This window comes from Triticum aestivum, chromosome 5D (genome assembly GCF_018294505.1).
Source record: "Triticum aestivum cultivar Chinese Spring chromosome 5D, IWGSC CS RefSeq v2.1, whole genome shotgun sequence".
In the NCBI taxonomy this organism is placed as follows: Eukaryota; Viridiplantae; Streptophyta; class Magnoliopsida; order Poales; family Poaceae; genus Triticum; species Triticum aestivum.
The window spans coordinates 541,814,413-541,832,783 of NC_057808.1; the positions used below are offsets into that span (position 1 = coordinate 541,814,413).

The 18,371-nt window shown below is 42.3% G+C and overlaps 2 protein-coding genes across 3 annotated transcripts; one reads left to right on the forward strand and one right to left on the reverse strand.

Moving 5' to 3' along the window:
* Positions 1 to 1,619: 1,619 nt before the first annotated feature.
* LOC123123648 (cytochrome P450 71A1) lies at positions 1,620 to 3,406 on the forward strand. Its single transcript, XM_044544199.1, has one exon. The coding sequence runs from the start codon at positions 1,763 to 1,765 to the stop codon at positions 3,308 to 3,310; it is 1,548 nt and encodes a 515-aa protein (XP_044400134.1). The 5' UTR covers positions 1,620 to 1,762; the 3' UTR covers positions 3,311 to 3,406.
* A 1,801-nt stretch (positions 3,407 to 5,207) lies between these two features.
* LOC123123649 (probable ubiquitin-like-specific protease 2B) lies at positions 5,208 to 17,747 on the reverse strand. 2 transcript variants are annotated; one of them, XM_044544201.1, is made up of 16 exons: positions 17,277 to 17,747; positions 14,930 to 15,200; positions 14,756 to 14,825; positions 14,624 to 14,673; positions 14,173 to 14,376; positions 14,035 to 14,092; positions 13,271 to 13,379; positions 12,349 to 12,417; positions 11,150 to 11,278; positions 10,377 to 10,577; positions 10,246 to 10,301; positions 10,075 to 10,168; positions 9,494 to 9,584; positions 8,407 to 8,526; positions 6,992 to 7,342; positions 5,208 to 6,833 (listed from the first exon to the last, which is right to left on the reverse strand). In XM_044544201.1, the coding sequence occupies exons 2-16, from the start codon at positions 15,191 to 15,193 to the stop codon at positions 5,418 to 5,420; spliced, it is 3,282 nt and encodes a 1,093-aa protein (XP_044400136.1). In that variant the 5' UTR covers positions 15,194 to 15,200; positions 17,277 to 17,747; the 3' UTR covers positions 5,208 to 5,417. The 2 variants fall into 2 exon arrangements, with proteins under 2 accessions (XP_044400136.1, XP_044400135.1); XM_044544200.1 differs by having other exon boundaries at positions 5,208 to 6,878; positions 17,277 to 17,741.
* Between the last annotated feature and the right edge of the window lie 624 nt (positions 17,748 to 18,371).

The window sequence follows — 18,371 nt, forward strand, 5'->3', positions numbered from 1 at the left end:
ATGATTACCTCCACTAATCATTATGAAACAATTGCTTCATATGAAGCATTGCAAAATGTGCATGGCTTAGTAGAATGATTGACCACACTCAAAATTATGTAGCTAAGATCCATCAGAATCACATATTATTATCTAGCAGGATAATATCACTTGTACCATTCAAATGCATTTGGGTTATGTGAAGTGTAATATGACAAGCAAATTACTCATAAATTATGTATCTATACAAATTATTGAAAAGTGAGGAGTTAATTTAGAAACAAAATATAGTGAGGATCTAATAGATTATTCAAAGTGTCATTACCATCTTCTACATTCCATAATCATGTCAATGGAACTGGTATAACACATCCTCCAGATTTGCAGTGTTCAAAGGGAGTAAACACCCAAATTATAACATGTTGACAATCATCAGGTTGCATATATTGTACTCTTTTTCCTTCATGATTCTTCCCTTATGATTTCTCATAAAAGGTTCTAAATGATACAAGTGTGCACATATGTCATATTAAATATAGATACAAGTGTCCACATATGTCATATTAGTTTTTCCTTATATTTTCCCGCTGGATTTTATATGAGTTCTCAATGGTATATCAGATCACATTCTTTAGCCTTATTAGTTTTCCTATCAAATTTTCTAATAACGGGTTTTAGTGAAGCAAAATATTTTAAGATCATATGCAATATTTTCAAGCTTTTCCCCACCGGAATTATAAAGGAAAATATACAAAGCACATTTATTGCTCTCTACACTAACCAATGAGTGTTCTCCCTTCTCAAAGGTTTTGTCATTTGAGCTATAGGAGACAATAACCATTATATGTTGCATCATTTTTTTTCTTATTATTTTTTCACTGGATTTAAAGAAGCTTTAGAACGTTTCTGTACAATTCTCCACATATTTTTCCACAGGTTTTTTGGTGGAGAATTTCGAGACTATAAAAGGATTTCTTAAAATGAAAGATGAATATACAAGAAGCTTTTAATGATAGATTATTCAAGAAGCGGTGTTGTGCAAGGAGAATTTTTCAGACGCTTCCCTTTTTTTCTCTCTCACAATATGTAACCGGCATCTCTCTGAGGGGTCCCTTCGACTTGTATATATAGCTTTGCATCAATGAAATCCAACACAGTTCTATCAGTTACTTCTCATTCTTCATAATAAGAATGAATGGCTGATTCTCCATTGATGCGGATGTGGATATGGACGTTGGGTCCGAATGCTCCATTTATGGGTATTATCTCCAAGACCCATTCCTCAAAAAGGAAATCTCCATTAGTGAAGTTGGTCGTCGCCATGTTGGTAGAACCTCCATTGAGGCATATCCTTCTCCCCCATAATATTGTGGCATGCTTAATTCGTCGCCATCAGTTGTCGGACCACAATGGAGAATCGATATGTGGCTAGAGAGCGAGTGACATTAATAGGGTCTAGGAGGAGCAAACATGAAGGGTGAAATAAACGAAAATGAATTTGTATTTGTGGATGGAGAAGAAAAGCGTCAGGCTAGCTAGGAGGAAGAAAATCGGGGTGTGCGGGTTGAAAACAACATGTTCGGTAGGAGGGCGAAAACCGTGGCGTGTATGTTGACAACAATTCGTAAGGGGAGGAAGAAAATTATGATGTGGTGGCTGGAAATGGCACATTCACTTGTGCTCAATATATATATGTCCCTTTTGTGTTTTGTGTAGAGAATATATGTCATCGTGGCAATGCACCGGCTTCTAACCAGTACACGACACAAGCTAGCTAGCTAGAATGGTTGCAGAAATGGTTGTTGCGCCGTTGAACTCGCCCGCGCTCATCACCGCCCTCGCCTTCCTTGTCTTGGTGATCACCCTCCTCGTCTCCACCAGGCGCCGCAGCAACGCGCCGCGGCTGCCCCCGTCGCCGCGGGGCCTGCCGGTCGTCGGCCACCTCCACCTGCTCGGGAGCCTGCCGCACCGAAGCCTCCGGTCCCTGGCCTCGTCCCTCGGCCCGGTCATGCACCTGCGGCTCGGCCGCGTGCCGACAGTCGTGGCGTCCTCCCCGGCCGCGGCGGAGGAGGCCATGAAGACCCGCGACCTGGACTTCGCCGGCCGCCCCAGGCTCCTCATGGTCGACCGCTTCTACTACGGCACCGGCGGGATCGGCTTCGCGCCCTACGGCGACCACTGGCGCCAGGCGCGCCGCGTCTGCGCCGTCCACATGCTCAGCGCGCGCCGCGTCGCGTCCCTGGGCCGCGTGCGGGCGCAGGAGGCCGCCGCGCTCGTCGGCCGGGTCCGCCGCGCCGGCATCTCTGGCGGCGTCGTGAACCTGAGCGACAGCCTCAACGGCTACTCCAACGGTGTCATCTCCCGCTGCACGCTCGGCGACGCGGACTGCGGGGTGGAGGGCGGCGGCGCGAGGCTGAGGAAGGCGTTCGGCGAGATGGAGGAGCTGCTGGGCACGGTGCCCATGGAGGAGACGGTGCCGTGGCTGGGATGGGTGGACACGGTGACAGGGCTGGAGCGGAAGGCCAAGCGCGTCTTCGAGGAGATGGACGGGCTGCTGGAGCGGGTCATCGCCGACCACCGCCAGCGACGCCGTGCCGCCGCCGCCACCGGGGACGTTGAAGACTTTGTGGACGTGATGCTGGACGCGGACGAGCTGGACACGGGCAGCATCAAGTCCATCATCCTGGACGTGCTCGCCGCCGCCACGGCCACGACCTTCGCGCTGCTCGAGTGGGCCATGGCGGAGCACATCAACCACCCGCACGAGATGCGCAGGCTCCAGGCCGAGGTCCGCTCGGCCGTCGGCCCCGGCCCCGGCGCCGGCGCCGTCGTCACGGAGGCCCATCTCCCGCGCCTGCCGTACCTGAAGGCCGTGATCAACGAGACCCTGCGGCTCCACCCGCCGTCGCCGCTGCTGCTGCCGCGGGAGACGCTGGAGGACACCCGGCTGCTGGGCTACGACGTGCCGGCGGGCACCCGGGTCCTGATCAACGCGTGGGCCATCGGCCGCGACCCGGCGACGTGGGGGCCCCGCGCCGAGGAGTTCGCGCCGGAGAGGTTCGTCGGGTACGGCCTCGGCGGTGCCGGGCAGGACTTCTCGTTCCTGCCCTTCGGCGCCGGGAGGAGGGGCTGCCCAGGGGTGGAGTTCGCCATGCTGTCCAACGAGCTGGCGCTGGCGAGCCTCGTGCATGGCTTCAACTGGGAGCTGCCCGGCGGGAGGGCGCCGCCGGTGGACATGAGCGAGCTGTACGGCATCTCCGTGTGCCTCAAGGCGCCTCTGCTTCTGGTCGCCAAGCCGTGGTCGTCCATGGATATGGATGGCGTTGAATGAGCTAGGATCGACGGTGCTTCTTTTTTCTGGATATATAATACTGCAATAATGCTAAAGGTACAAAGAGTTGCACGCAATTACACGTTGACTAGGATCCTTTTTTTTTAAATGGAGGCAAAATATTTTCCCTAGTCTATTTTAATTAAAATTTAAAAGAGTGTACAAATAATTACAACTTGATCCAACTGCACATTAAAACGAGCCCTACTCTCGCAGCATGATTGAACTCGAGTGTTTTGTGCCCGCATCCCTAGCACGACGGCTTCGGCTTTAGTCTTATATGTGATGTCACTAGATATGGGAGAAAGACCGTCACATTCTCCTCATTGCAAATTGCCAACGAAGTACGCATAACAAGGGATGTCAGTGGCGGAGCCAGAAACTGAATATAGAGAGGGCCAAAACATGTCATATGATGTTTGAGGGGGTCAAATCATCTAAACCTAGCTAATTTTGTCTAACAAATGGAGCATTAGGAGTACATATAGGTGTATTTTTTAGAGCATAGCGGGGGGGGGGGGGGGGGGGGGGCTGCCTTCGCCACTGGATGTGATCCCCTTCTTCATAATGCCGTTGAAAGGTTATCATGGAACATCGCCAATCCATGTCCAAACTGAAGTTGCACCAATGATCAATATGGATCTCGACATGGCCTAACCAAACTCTAAGCTCCTCCCAAATGCGGCGAACAAAATCTGTACTTGAACAATAGATGTGTGTCCCCAGTGTGCATAATTGACATAAGCTACAATTCAACCACTTTACTCTTTGCAATTGGTAAGCCATGGAAATCATCACTTGTACTGTGTTTCTTTAAAAAAAATAAAAATTCTTTGTGGTGTAATCTGACAAAGGCCTAGACTTGGCACGAGGGCTACCGTTTTTCAGGATTTCTTCAGACTTTTGACGCTATTCATTTAGTGATGTGATGTGATGTGATGCGCCTGTCAACTACGACGCTTAAGAGGATGAGCATGTGGCTCGATGGTTCGATGTGGCAGTGGTCACGTAGCCCGCCCAAGTTTGGTCCCTTGGATCGTCATGGGTGTCTCACTCATGATATTTTCCCCTTGTAGATTTCACACGCTACAAGGCCACAAGGAGAATGATGTACCCACCGATTCATGAAGTCACACGGGTTTGGAAGTTACCAAGATGTGTTGCGCGTGTATACAGTGGCAGAGCCAGAAAAAATTGATAGAGAGGGGCCAAGTGATGGTGAATCAGATTGAGGAGGGCTAAACCATAGAAAGAGAGACTTTTAGCAGCAACTAATGACTAATTTTGCGTTGTTTACAAGCAAATTATCAACAAATCTTGGTTGTTAGGGGAGGGAGGTTGTAGCCCTTGGTAGGCACACAGCTAGGTGCGTGTAGTGGTGTTGCTAAAACTTGTATCGATTTAACCGAGGCTAAAAAACCTATAAAGTGATTGTGACGACCAATCTCAAGATATGTCGTACCGTGTCTCTCAAAAAAAAATACTCCCTCTATTCACTATTATAAGATGTTTTAGATGAATGTTAAAAAATAAAAAAATGTTTTAGATGTTTCAATAATGAACTGAAATGAATAAACAAAAACACTAAAACATACAAGTAAAAAAGAAACACTAAAACATATCTACATGCATCCAGTTTTCCTATAATACTCCTCCCGTTCATAAGATGGTTTTAGTTCACGACAGTTATAGGAGTACCAAATATATAGTTTGTAAAGTTTCACTCTGCTCATACAAGGTTTCACTACCATCTAATCTGAAACAAATGGAAAATGAATTCAAACTGAAAGTTCAGTTGTTTCTATCATTTTGATTGGTTGTTTATTCCATTAAAAAGAAAAAGCATGCACTAAATTTACCAGTGGTTAGGAAATTGCAAGCCAGCGACGCCCACAACTAAACTGAGTAGTATAATAATAACATGCTAGAACGTTGCGTTGCAGGGCACTTCACAGCTAAATTCAGGCATACGCCAAAAGGTAGCAGGTTCAGTCAGGCAGGCAGCTAACTATCATACAGATCAAGAGGGAGAGAGGTTCTAGGAACCCTAGAGAAGTCACCTATTACAGACAAGTAATCGTCAACACTGCCAAAGGAAACCCGGATTCTAACCCAGAAACCGTGGCATTGAGGAGCTCCTCGTTCGTCGCTTATCTGTTGCCGGCGTCGGCGTCGGCACGGTGCCCTTGCGACGCTTATTGCGCCGCTCTGTCTTCTCGGCGGTAGACTCGACGTCCTCCGAGCACCTGTCCTCGGAAACTTGCATCTTCTGGTCTTCAGAGGTGCTGGCAAGACGAGGCCTTTTAGCATCGCAGGGTTTGTCCTCAGAAACTGCTTCATTCGGTTTGTCCTCTGAAGCTACCATCTTCTGATCTTCAGAGGTGCTGGCAAGAAGAGCCCTTTTAGCATCACGGGGTTTGTCCTCCCAAACTGCTTCATTCGGTTTGTCCTCGCAAACTTCCATCTTCTGATCTTCGGAGATGCCATCAGGAAGAGGCCTTTTAGCATCACAGGGTGTGTCCTCGCAAACTGTTTCATTCTTCACGCACAAGGTGCTATCAATGTCAGGCATCTCAGCATCGGTATGGTTAGTGTCAACTTCACAAGGAACTGTCTCGCCTGCTCCTGATCCTACGTTACCGTGTGCATCCACACTATCCACATGAGCTTCATCACTCCAATTTTTACTGTCACCTGACACGATGCTGCTAGTCTCTCCCTCTTTCGGCTCATGGGGAACAGCGCTGTCAATGTTTCCCTCTTTGGACTCGGGTGAAATATGCCGCATACCATCACTGATCTTATCCGCAGCGGCGCAAGTTTCCTCCATGCCAACTTCGATATCATCTTCTACCTTGAGATCCACAGAAGTCTCTTCATGTTTCGCGTCCTCAGATTCGACAGCAATTGTTGCGGGAGAATGCTCAGCAACATCATTGTTCAAATCACATACCACGGGTGAAGACTGCTCAGCAACATCATTGTTCAAATCACATACTATGAGAGAAATATCACCCTTGGCCTCCTCATCTTCAATAATGTTTCTTTCTGAAGAATGCTCAGAAGTATTCCCTTCTATATCACCAGCCGCAACAGATCCCATGACATCCGGGAGATCACATCTGCCATTGTCAGCTTCGTCTTTGGTGCTTGCTGGATCAGGTGCAATGTCAACTTCCCTGGCATCAGACATCATGACAGGATCCATATCCTCGGAAACATCACAGCAATCATACAGAACTTCATTTATGTTTGTTTCTAAGCTCTGTTCTTTGTAGGCCATTGCCGCGGAGTTAATAGAGAATGAGCCACACTTGGAATCCATAATATCATGCATCATAACTTCTGCGTGGCTAGAAATTGTCTGGTTATTATGCGAACAATCCAGCATGGATTCCTCAAAAGTGTCCTGACCTTTTACCACACAACCATCATCCTTCAACGCTTCAGCATCTTCTGGGGCACATGATCTCAGGTCAGGTTTATTATCATAATCCGCAGGAGGTGGCTCATTTTCAACAGCCTGGCTTGGCATGCAGATGGCAATATCATTGTCAGGTGGACAAACCTAACAAAAATAATGAACAGGTAAAAAATGACCTTAGAAAACAAGTTCAACAAGTTAACTACTATCGATCAATTGAAATACTAAAGAGTACTAGCCACTAACTAAAATTATACCTGTGTGTCCTGTACAGCAAATGTTGTAACCCCTTCAGTCTCTAAAATGCATCCAGGAACAGGTAGAACATTTCCAGAATCATTAAAGCAGACGGATGTGGATTGTTGCTGTGTTCCAGGAATTTGGCAAAGTGAGTCAGATTCACCAGCAGAGCACCCCTGAGCAAGGAACTCTCTAGCTGCTTCAGGCTCAGCATTTTCTCTTCCTAGATAACTTTCATCAAACTGCTCGCTACCACAGGTTAGTTCCGGAAAAGTTTGAGAAGGTACTGTCACTAGCTCCTGGATTAACTTCCGGATCAATGAACGCTTCAGAGAAGCTTCAGCGGGTTCAAACCAACCATCACTGAGCTGAAAAGTACATCAAGCATTAGAATATGGGGTTAACAAAATATCCAAAATGAGATGTGTGAAGATTACTCGAGCAGAGAGGCATCAACTAAAACTTCAGTCTCCTGCTAAAAAGATGTACTAAAAAGGCTACATGCTATATAAAGAATTTCACCAAACACCTACCACTCCAACTGGGAGGATGGAAAGGTGGGATCAAAACTCAAGAGCGCTCACATCCTACCGATCCCCATATTTTAATTAGGAAAGTGTTCCCCAAGCTCCCAACCACAAACAATTTCATAAGGCAGCAAACAGCCCATCAATGTTTTAAAGCTTTAACTTTGATAACCCCGCAACTGTACTTTTGACCTGGTGCAAAATGCCACTGTACTTCAAACTTTGATTATTCTCCAATGACTTCAAAGTTCAATTGGACTTGCAACTTATGCTTTATAATGTTCAATGGACCGCCATAGTGGCAGAAAATAGGAACCCTAACGCCAGCAAGTACCATGCACCAATTCTTACACATAGCAAGTTGCTCAAATGCATATGGAGATGGTCAGACCACAAATAACTGTGGTAAATTGACTAAGGTGAAGCTACAAGTGAGTGGCTACAATCTCGGAAAACTAGGAACAGGTGCTGTGCAGTTTCCTCCGACTTTTCATCAACAAACTTCTAACAGATGCATGCACATCTGAATTATACTCACTCCGTTCCTAAATATAAGTCTTTGGAGAGATTTCACTATGGACCACATACGGAGCAAATGAGTGAATCTACACTCTAAAATGCATCTATGTACATCCGTATGTGGCCCATAGTGGAATCTCTACAAAGACCTATATTTAGGAACGGAGGGAGTAGAATCTATGATAGTTTCTCCATTAGTGATTATGTACTAAAATATCCACACTTTGCATGGTGTTCACTATAACACCAAAATTAGCATTTACTGAAGAAAAATAAACCAAATTATATAAACAGAACAGAAAAGAAGTAGGCTGCTAATGAAATAGAGCTGGGGGCCCAAACATAACAACATCAAAATTTAAGAAAAATAATTAATTAGAACTCACAAAGGTTGAGGATACTGATATCTTCATAGGGTTGAAGCTACTGGGATAATCCATCAGAAAGCGTTCCACATAATGGAGAAGGAACAGGCCACAGTCAAATGAGTTATCTTGCTGAGGGAGCTGGACGGACAAATAGAACAAAGCTATATCACAATAAGAAAATAGATAGTGACAAATGAAACAAAAGAATTCCTTTGTTTTGTAGGCACGTATACGATATTAAAAGAAATTTCTTCGTTCTGCAGGCATGATACGATATACATTTGCAACCTTGCAAGTTATTTCAACAATGAAGGCGAAGAGCAGCTGAAAGTATTTTTCATAGAATGAAAATATGTTGGACTGGCTAACTCAACAAGTCAAACAGACTAGCTCATAGAGATAATTAACAGAAGCTCCTAACCCATTAGACAAGCAATCCCTGGACTGCAATTTCAGTTAAAACAGAGAGCCTGCAAATAGTATCTTTATTGCCTATTACATGTTCATGGGCCATTTATTTTTTGTGCGGGCATTTTTTTTCATGTGTGCATGGGTCGGAGGGTGTGTGTTCATGGGCCATGTATTTGCACTGAATTCGCTATTTGGTTGGCCATAGATTAGCAAGGATAAGAAAAAACTTAAATGCACACGCGACAAAAGCTCGTTAAAAAATTGGCAACAGGCCAAGACTGGGCATCATGACAGGATTTTGGCAAACATGTTGTTGTAAATTTTAGCTTTAAAACTTAAACCCTAATGGATAAAAGATTTTATTAATAATTCAAACCTTAACATTTTTATCGAGTTAATACTTAAGCTAAATACCTTCGACAGATATCCACACTAGTTACCATCTATACCTCTCCATGAATGGTGAGTGCAAGTGGCAATGCAACTTAAAAACAGCTCCTTGATTTATTGATCACTCATGAAAGGAAATAACAAGGGGTAGGGTTTCTCTCAGTGCTTGCCCTCTTCACAGCATCAACATTAAATGGTTCTCAGAACTAGTGTAAGTCAGAAATTGGCATCAAAAATAGAAGTACTCAACAACAATTTTACAGAAACACATGAGACTTGATACTAAAAGCTGATGTCAACAAACCTCAAGGGAGACGAATCTCAGATTTAAGAATTTGTCTGAAATATCTAATGCTGATTCAGGGTGCCTTTCCTTCCACTCTTCCCATAGATAACTGCACCAGAAAGAGTTAAACTCAGCAGATATTGGTCACCAAGTGATAAGCTAAATTGGAGTAATTAAGTGCAAAAAAGCGACATTGACTGTTTACACTTTTCAGTTATTATATACTCCCTCCGTTCCAAAAAATTTGTCTTAGATTTATCTAAATACGGATGTACCAAGTCACGTTTTAGTATTAGATACATCCGTATCTAGACGAATCTAAGACAAGAATTTTGGGACGGAGGGAGTACTTGCAAATTAGATGTATCAATCAGGCATTGATGTTGTCTACAAGTGACGCCTTTGACCATTACCTAGACCAAAATATATTAATAATAATATAATTATTTAATGTGCTTCTGACTATAGCGTCCGTTTTTTATCTGAAAAACCTAAAGACCATAAGTGGTCAAAGTTTTGAAAATATGATAGCTCATCCTAAAATAAACTAATTTGCACAAAAGCAGCACAAGATCTCACTCTTCCAGAAATGAGTTTACCTTTGAATAATGTCTTTCAGTCCACTGTGATTTCCTTTAAGAGAATCCATATGTAATATACATGGAACTTTACCATGCTTTTTTGCTTCACCATCTGAAGCAAAACAACGGGAAAGTAAAACATTACTCCATAAAAATGTTAAAAGTACCAACTTTAATTTATGTTCCCACCTTCAGATGTTTCCACTTCTCCAGGATAACAAATAACAATCAAGCTCCAATGCAAGCTGCAATGCAGAAACATAATTAACAATGCACAGAAGTTATCATTTTAACAATAAAGAAGTTAACAAGTTCCTTGCCTGAAGTTCACTGGAATAAATAGAAAATCCTTCGCAAATATGTTTATTTTTCGGGTCCACTTGCGGACACGTAAAAAAGCTGATCTACCCTCTGGAGCTCTCCCTTGATCTTTGTCAAGATCTGCCAGCTTGCGAAAAAAGAAGCTATTAAAGAAATGGTACTTGCTCTTCTCGGTGGTCTTCATTCTTGTGCTCAAGTATCTGCAAATAATAAATAAACGCATAGTTGTAATTACAAATGAGTAAAATGCACTCCAGAGAAATGTGAAGTTAACAGGCACATGCTGAAGTATGGTAACTAAACACATCAGAAATAGAAATTCATCTTTCTATGATATTTAAATCCATAATGAAATCAGATTTTCTTCAAAGCCAACAACTATGTAGTTGTCCATGAGAACTGTATGGCATTGTTATTCACAAAAAATACTGTCATGCAATGCATGAAACAAGCAGAGCCATGTGGTTACTGTAGCTTTCACAGGATTGTGGCATACATTTGTTTCACAGGTAACTGATTTGGTAAGTAACGTTCAAAACAATAAAGAAGATATTACAATAGCATCATAAACAACTTAAGAAAACATAAATACGGAACTGCATCTGCATGTAGCAAAGCAGGTGATCTGATCTACAAATATAACAATGGCAATTACAAATATTACAATAGCAATTGCGACAGCACAAAAAGTGTAATTGGACAGCACCATTTAACAACTAAGGCTATAAAATAAAGGATGATTGTGCAGACACCAATGAAAGGTTCAACCTACTTGATATAAAAGTCAATTATTGTGTCGTTGACAAATGTTTCAGGTAGAAGCAAATCAACATCTCTGCTGCTAATAGAAACAGCATCCGGATCTCCTTTAGGATAGATAACATCTTCAAAGTCGTCAATGCTGAAACGATTAACACGAATAACGAAACAAGTTTAAGCATAGCAAGAACAAAATATAGATCATGGTAGACACTCAGTTAAATTTCAGACATTCATAAGGTTATAAATAGCTCGCAATATTAGCATTATTGGTTTTTTAGACCCTAATCACTAAACCATGCTTCAATGTCCCGCTACAGTTGCGACGGCAAGTATAGGTTCAAATAACTCTGATTTGTCTTAGCTAGCTAGTGACAGCCCCACTATTCCATCTAAGTACCTTTTGCCAAAACTACAAGCTAAATTTCATAATCAACTTCATTAAAGGCCTCAATACATCTATTGAGGGCATAGATTATGAGAACCTATCAAAAAACTAGTCTCTTTTTTAACCCTTTTTAACAACTATATTTCTTAGTGATTATTACTCCCTTAGTCAAACTTGTGTGTGTTTGACCAAGATTATAGAATAAAATATCGGCATCTACAATACAAAATAAATAAAATATGAAAATACTTATAATGATGGATCTAATGATACAAATTTGGTAATGTGCCTATTGATATTTTTTCTTAAAAACTTGGTCAAACATGCACATGTTTGACTTTTGAACAAACTAATACACTTATATTTGGAACGGAGGGAGCATTTACTATTTAGTCTGACGAAAATTGTGTTCCTATGATAATGTGTCAAAACTTGCTTGCATGATTCATGTAGTGTAAATATTAATTATTTTCTATTAAAATAACAAAAGATTATACATAATAGCTATGCTTTAAGTAGCTTGGCCAGGACCTCGCCGTCAAAACTGAGATCTAAAAACTTGGAGATTACAGAAGACATTAGAACATAATAGGTGAAACTAGTACAATGGATAAAAACATGCATAGCAATAACATCGCTTCTACTCCCTCCGTCCCCTAGTGTCAAAAACGCTGTTATATTATGGGACTGAGGGAGTACATGACAAAAGCTAATTGTAGTGCCATATGCTCATGGATGCTTCTAGATAGTTCAGATAGTTCATAGAGGCAAAAAACAAAAATTAAAAACAGATGGAGAGAATACATGACAGAAGTGCAACATACCCAGAAAAGTACTGTTTCGGGAAAAATAAACTTGGGTCAGTGCTCCGGTTCTCCAACGCAAAATCCTCTCTGACAGTGGCATGCCATCGCATAAGAACATTGTTATAGAAACAACAACATAACCAAAGACTGTACATATATGTTTTGTAACTCGGAGCAAACTGCACATTAGAAGTGTAAAAAGATACAGATATAGCAAAACTGTCCAACCACGAAATCAGGCAAATATGTGACAAGTCCAACAGGGTAAGAACTTTTCCGCCAAAATCATGTATAATGTCCTGATCCATCCATCACAACCTATGTCCACCTTTAAGATTTGATATCCATATTCAAACCCCAGACAAACAGAAAACCAAACCCTTAGCTGAAATAACCCAGCTAACCAGCATTTGCAGCATGTCTAATTTCGTGAGTTCTTGAGTAAAAGAATAACACATTGCAATATAACTGTTTCATATAGTGATTTAAAGTGCATGGTCTATTCTCTACAATACGAATAAAATCATATATTATTAACACTTGACAGTGATATCTGATATCAGTATCAGGCAAAAATATATTTGTTTTCTCTATATCTGGTGGTTATGGCTTATTAAATATGAGAACAAAGTTCTGAACTCAATCTACAAGTTAGTCTTCCTAAAATATGGGAAGTATCTGGTATGGACAGCATTTTTCACTGGCATATGTTTAACAGCCCAATTTACATGGTTCAATAATCAGCATTAGTATTTGCATGATCCTTATCTGTGGCTCAATAGGAGGGGGAAATAACAAAAAATAATGTGTCTAATGTAATGATGCATTGGCATGAACCTAGTAACTCTTCTATGCTGTGGTCAGAAATGTTATTTGACTGAAATCAACACATACATGAATAAAAGGTCAGAATAAAGCATAACATCAGCTCAAAGCTTACGATGGACTGTTGTTCCAGATGTCACGATATCTTGATGCCATATGACAGATCTTCTCTTGTTTTCGTGGCCACTGTGGATCTGTAAGAATAAACTCCACTCTAATAGGATCTATAGAGTACAAAAAAGACAAAAAAAAAATTAGTTCGATATACGCAAACGCCAAACGATATCGAAACCTCACAATATTAACATTCAATTCATGTTAGCTTATTAAATTATTCATGCATGCATTTGTGAACAGGTCACGACGACGGAGAGGAGAGGTGGAACTTCAGGCACAGCATCTCAAGTGGCAGGAAATTATTCATGCACCAGTCTTCCCAGCATCATTTACCTTCCTATTCAAAAGTACTATGCGCATGCAATCAAGCCTTTGGTTGGTACAGTCAAATAAATGTCTGCGCTATTTGTATAATCTTACTATTGCATGACACATTTTCTGCCAAGGACAAAAAGAAAATTAATAAGGAGCTCTACAAATGTTTTGTGTATTCAGATACTTTTGTTAAGCAGTGGACGATAATAATCAAACAAATAAACTGTTGTTTTGTTGATGCTATTCAACTTTTCAGAAGAACAAAAGACATGCAATACTGATAAATTCTAAATTAACAACAAAACACACCCCATAAACCAACACAGCTTTATTTCATGCCATGCCATGCATCATACATTAGCCGAGATGTCATCTCTCATTGGAACATAGTGAAAGCATACTAAATCTGGGATACAATAAAAAGACCAGAATGCCCAACGTAATTACCTGAACTTTCGGTCTCTGCACTGGGTCTAATAAGGAGAGTTACAGAGGCAGATATAACCTGGTTAAAAGGGTAACTGATATTAAGCTATACAAATTAGAACAGAAAGTAACAAACAAAAAGTAAAGAGAATTACATACACTCTGAGTCCATTGACTATTAATGGAAATGATGTCACAAACATCCCAACATAGAGCTATCGTCTTATCATCTTCATATGGATCACAATCCGAATGTTCAATTTTGAACCCATCTGGTGAAAAAATTAAGTGAGGCTGATAATGCAGGGCCGTGTCGCACATCACAAAGTCAGGTTTAAGCACAACCGCCCCTTCTTTATCAACCTACAAATACAGGAAACAAACAGAAATGATAAAAGTACCCAACTACATACTCCAAGATGACATTTGAATCATGTTAGTAGGCCAATAGCTGGCTGTAACTTAACAAATGTAAGTTTTACAGAGATGAATTATCCGTTCTACTTCATTTCGATCATTTCTCCAAAATTTCTAGCTTGCTTAAGAATCCAAAACTGTATTCAATAATACGAATTACTCAAGTGGTCTACAAGGCAAGGAGGATACATACCATTTCACCCAAAGCATTGTACATATTTTCCAAATTTGGTTCCATGTAACCTGAAATTGCACAGATATATATTAGCAGACTCCCATAAAAAAGGCACGAGCATTGGCTATGGGTACATTTTACAGGGTATACCGTAATTAGTGGTGGATGAAGTTTCAGGACTAGATGACAAGTTTTCTTCATCGGAATCAGAATATGTTCCCTGATGCCAACCCAAACGAGAAACCAAAAAAGATTAATACATGGAAATGGAATAAATAGTTGCATCAAAAGACAAATATTAACAGTATCTATATCTGGCTGAACCTCAAGGTGCTGCGTACTGCCATGTCTAACTTCCTTCACGGCCTGAATTCCTGACATCATCCTTGTATCTTCGTATCCATCTAAGCAAGCATAGGAATTGCCAGAACCACTGTGCATGGCTGTAGTTGCCATAACCACATCAAATTCGGTTTTGTGGGATAGATCCTGATTCATTTCAGGAAATTCAGTTGCATATGATTCTTCACCAACATGAGTATCATGCAAGCCAGTGAATTCCAAACCAGAGATCTCAGTCTGATTCATCTGCAACCTGTGAATTACAACACAGTGGAAGAGGGTATAGAAGCAATTAGATATTATTTGACCGACAATCATAGATTACTCGTTGATATGCAATTGCAGTTGATATGCAATAAACATACAACAACAAAATAAATAAGGCCTTGTCATCTTCATTATTATGATTGACCACTGAAAGATTGAATGAAAAGAACTGGATGCACAGGCCAAGAAAAACAAGCATCAATAATAGTATCTAATTTGTAATGAATGTGAAACATCAGAACTATATCAAGAGTTGTAAATTCTCAAAACCACAACACTGAAGTGGGTGCACAGGAGCAGCTTACTTTCGTTCTATAACATTAATACATTATGCTCTAATGTTATTAAAGTACCGTCAAAATATATGACAAGGAATCTAATAGGAACGCTCTGCAGCATTTGAACAAACAGAATACAAGTTACAACCTTAGTGAACATTCTCGTATGAGTTTGTATCGCTAGCTTAAATTGCTTAGCTGGGCTAGATAAATGGATGACGACGGGTGCTAGTTGCAATTACCTGTGGTATATTTGAGCCAACAGAATTTGTCTTGCAATCTTAATAAAATAGCCTCTTAAATTGCTTAGCTACGCCAGATTCACCTAGCTCATTTGAGCTATAGCTCATAGAAGCAAGGCTCGTCGTTTGGTGGCATGGAATCTAAAAACATAAAACACAGAGCACACCTTGAAAAATAACTCAGCTTCTTTGGATCTATGTTTGTTGGATGCATGGGGAAAGAAAATCTGCAGAGATGAACTGGGACAGGAATAGTCAAATACGACCCCGCAGCTGCTGCTGCATGCCCTTGATAGACAGAGGCCAAGACAAGGGCACATCTCCAGATATCGATGACTCCTCCATGATTTTCTTTTCTGCTTTGCCAGTGCAAAAGAGCATCCCATGTAGCCACCCCATTATGATTCGCTTCTGATTTTGGCGTTTGCATGCGTCTGCAATACGAGAAGTCGAGAACATCACACCCGCATGAACCGCACCCTCCTGTTCCGCTTCTCTTGGCCACGGGCACTGCGGCAACGCCCACGCGACTCGGCAGCTGCCGGCCAGAACCAAATCAATGCGGCCAGACTGCCAGAGGACACAGCCAGACTCGCAAGGCACAGCCTAGGCCGATCAAAGCCACAGCCGGCAACTAAATGACCAGTACAGTCACCAGGCCCATCAACACCACAAGCAAGGAGCACTAACACGGTAATTTTTTCTAACCATCTTTGCGTCAATTGTTCGTTCTTCAATTTTGCCCCATGATTATGAACTTGTAGCCAATAGACGGTAGACCAAACCCTGATTCAATCTAATTAGGGTAACCTAAATTCAGCTAGGAAATTTTCCATATTTTACGTGTAATTTGCATTTATCCCGATTCAATCTAATTAGGGTAAACTAAATTCAGCTAGGAAATTTTCCATATTTTACATGTAATTTGCATTTATCTAAAGTAGTTTATTAAACCTCTGTGTCTGACAAAGTATTTTGGAAATTGGAAATGCAAGACATCTTTTTCAAGTAATTTCCTCCTTTGTTTCATCAATACAAATATATCATGAGCATTTTTGTATTTATACTGGTCTTCTATTCCGTCCGACAATCTATGCTAGAAGTAAAGGGACACACATTTATTTAGTAAACCGTTACTTGAAGAAAATTACGGCGCATATTAAAATGGAGCATCGGGGTGGTATTACCTCTAGCACCGCCCCTGTATCTATCTACCCTACCCCAAATCGCTTGGGACGAAAGAAAAATCAAATCTTACCAAAGGGTAAGAAATGCAATCTGGACAATTGCATACACATAGGTAGAACACTGCCGATATTCATAGAACACTTTCTTCTACCATTCTTGAAAGTACGCATACACATCTAGTTTCTGCTACAGGAACGCACACTCATCTGACTCATGTAACCGGAAAACACGACCGGTCATAGAAATTTCGTCACGAGCATTATTAAAAAAAATTAAACATTAATTCCGGCTCAGCAATCGGCACAACTTTCGAGAGGATTGGGAAGTTACAACAGGACGGGAGATTGGATATACCTGATTCAAGTCGCGGAGGGGGCGACGGGGCAGATGGAGGCGGCGGCGGTGTCCTTTGACCTTCGGTCGGGGAGGAGGGGGTAGGGTTTGAGGAGGGGTGGCGACGGGGTACGGGAGGGACGAGGTCGGCAGCAATTCCCTTGGCCTGGCGTCGGGGACGTCCCGCTCCCGCTGGTGGCGGTCAACGGCGGCGGCGACGGATCTCGCGGTTCTAGGGTTTCCGCCGAGGGGAGGAGGGCCCGCGAGGCGTGGGTGGAGACGAGGTCGCCGGCGAGCGCAGCGGGGGGCTGCCGGTCCGCCGGAGGGGTTGGGGGGAGAGGCGGAGGCTACCGGGGCGGCATGGAGAGATGGATCGCCCTGGTGGCGGTGGGGCGGAGGAGGAGAGGAGAGGCGGATGGCGGATGGGCGAAGGGGAACGGGTCAGACGAGAGAGAGACGACTCGGCTGTGCCCCAGTGGCAATTGCGGGGTAATTATACCGCAAAGGAGTAGCTACTCTCCAATGCCTTTGATCACGAGGAAACAGGTTTCCGGAGGGTTTTATCACGAGGAATCGGTGATGGGGGAGGTTCTCTAAATCTTAAGTCCTTTTAATGGTGCGGAGCGAAAAGCTGATGAACGGTTTTAAGACCATGTCGCTCTCTGTATTTAAAGGATTATTATTGTTCTGTTCTGAGACATGTGCATCTAGTACTTTTAAAGATTGATTTATTTATGTCTATGATACATAACAAATGGAAAGATACGGCGGTTGATACTCTGGCAACGCATCTCTGGGCGTTAATGAATGTGGATCGGGACAGGACCCTTCGGACGAATATTTATTTTCTATATCCGTTTCTTCGTGCTGAAATAAATATCCCGCGTACGAGTTTTCATGTTGATGTGAGGCTAGCTCGCCATGTTGTGCATGTCCAACAATAAAGGGAGAATCACGTGGCACAATAGAAAGCGCGCCTTTTTTTCTTCCCCGTTGGATGAGCAAGAGCCCCCCAAAAACTCGATCTCCACAAACATCTCTCCCTCCGTTTCCCAGGTGTTTTGAATCAAGTTGAACGAGTGTTAGATTAGCACATGGGAGCTGGTTTGTCGTCAT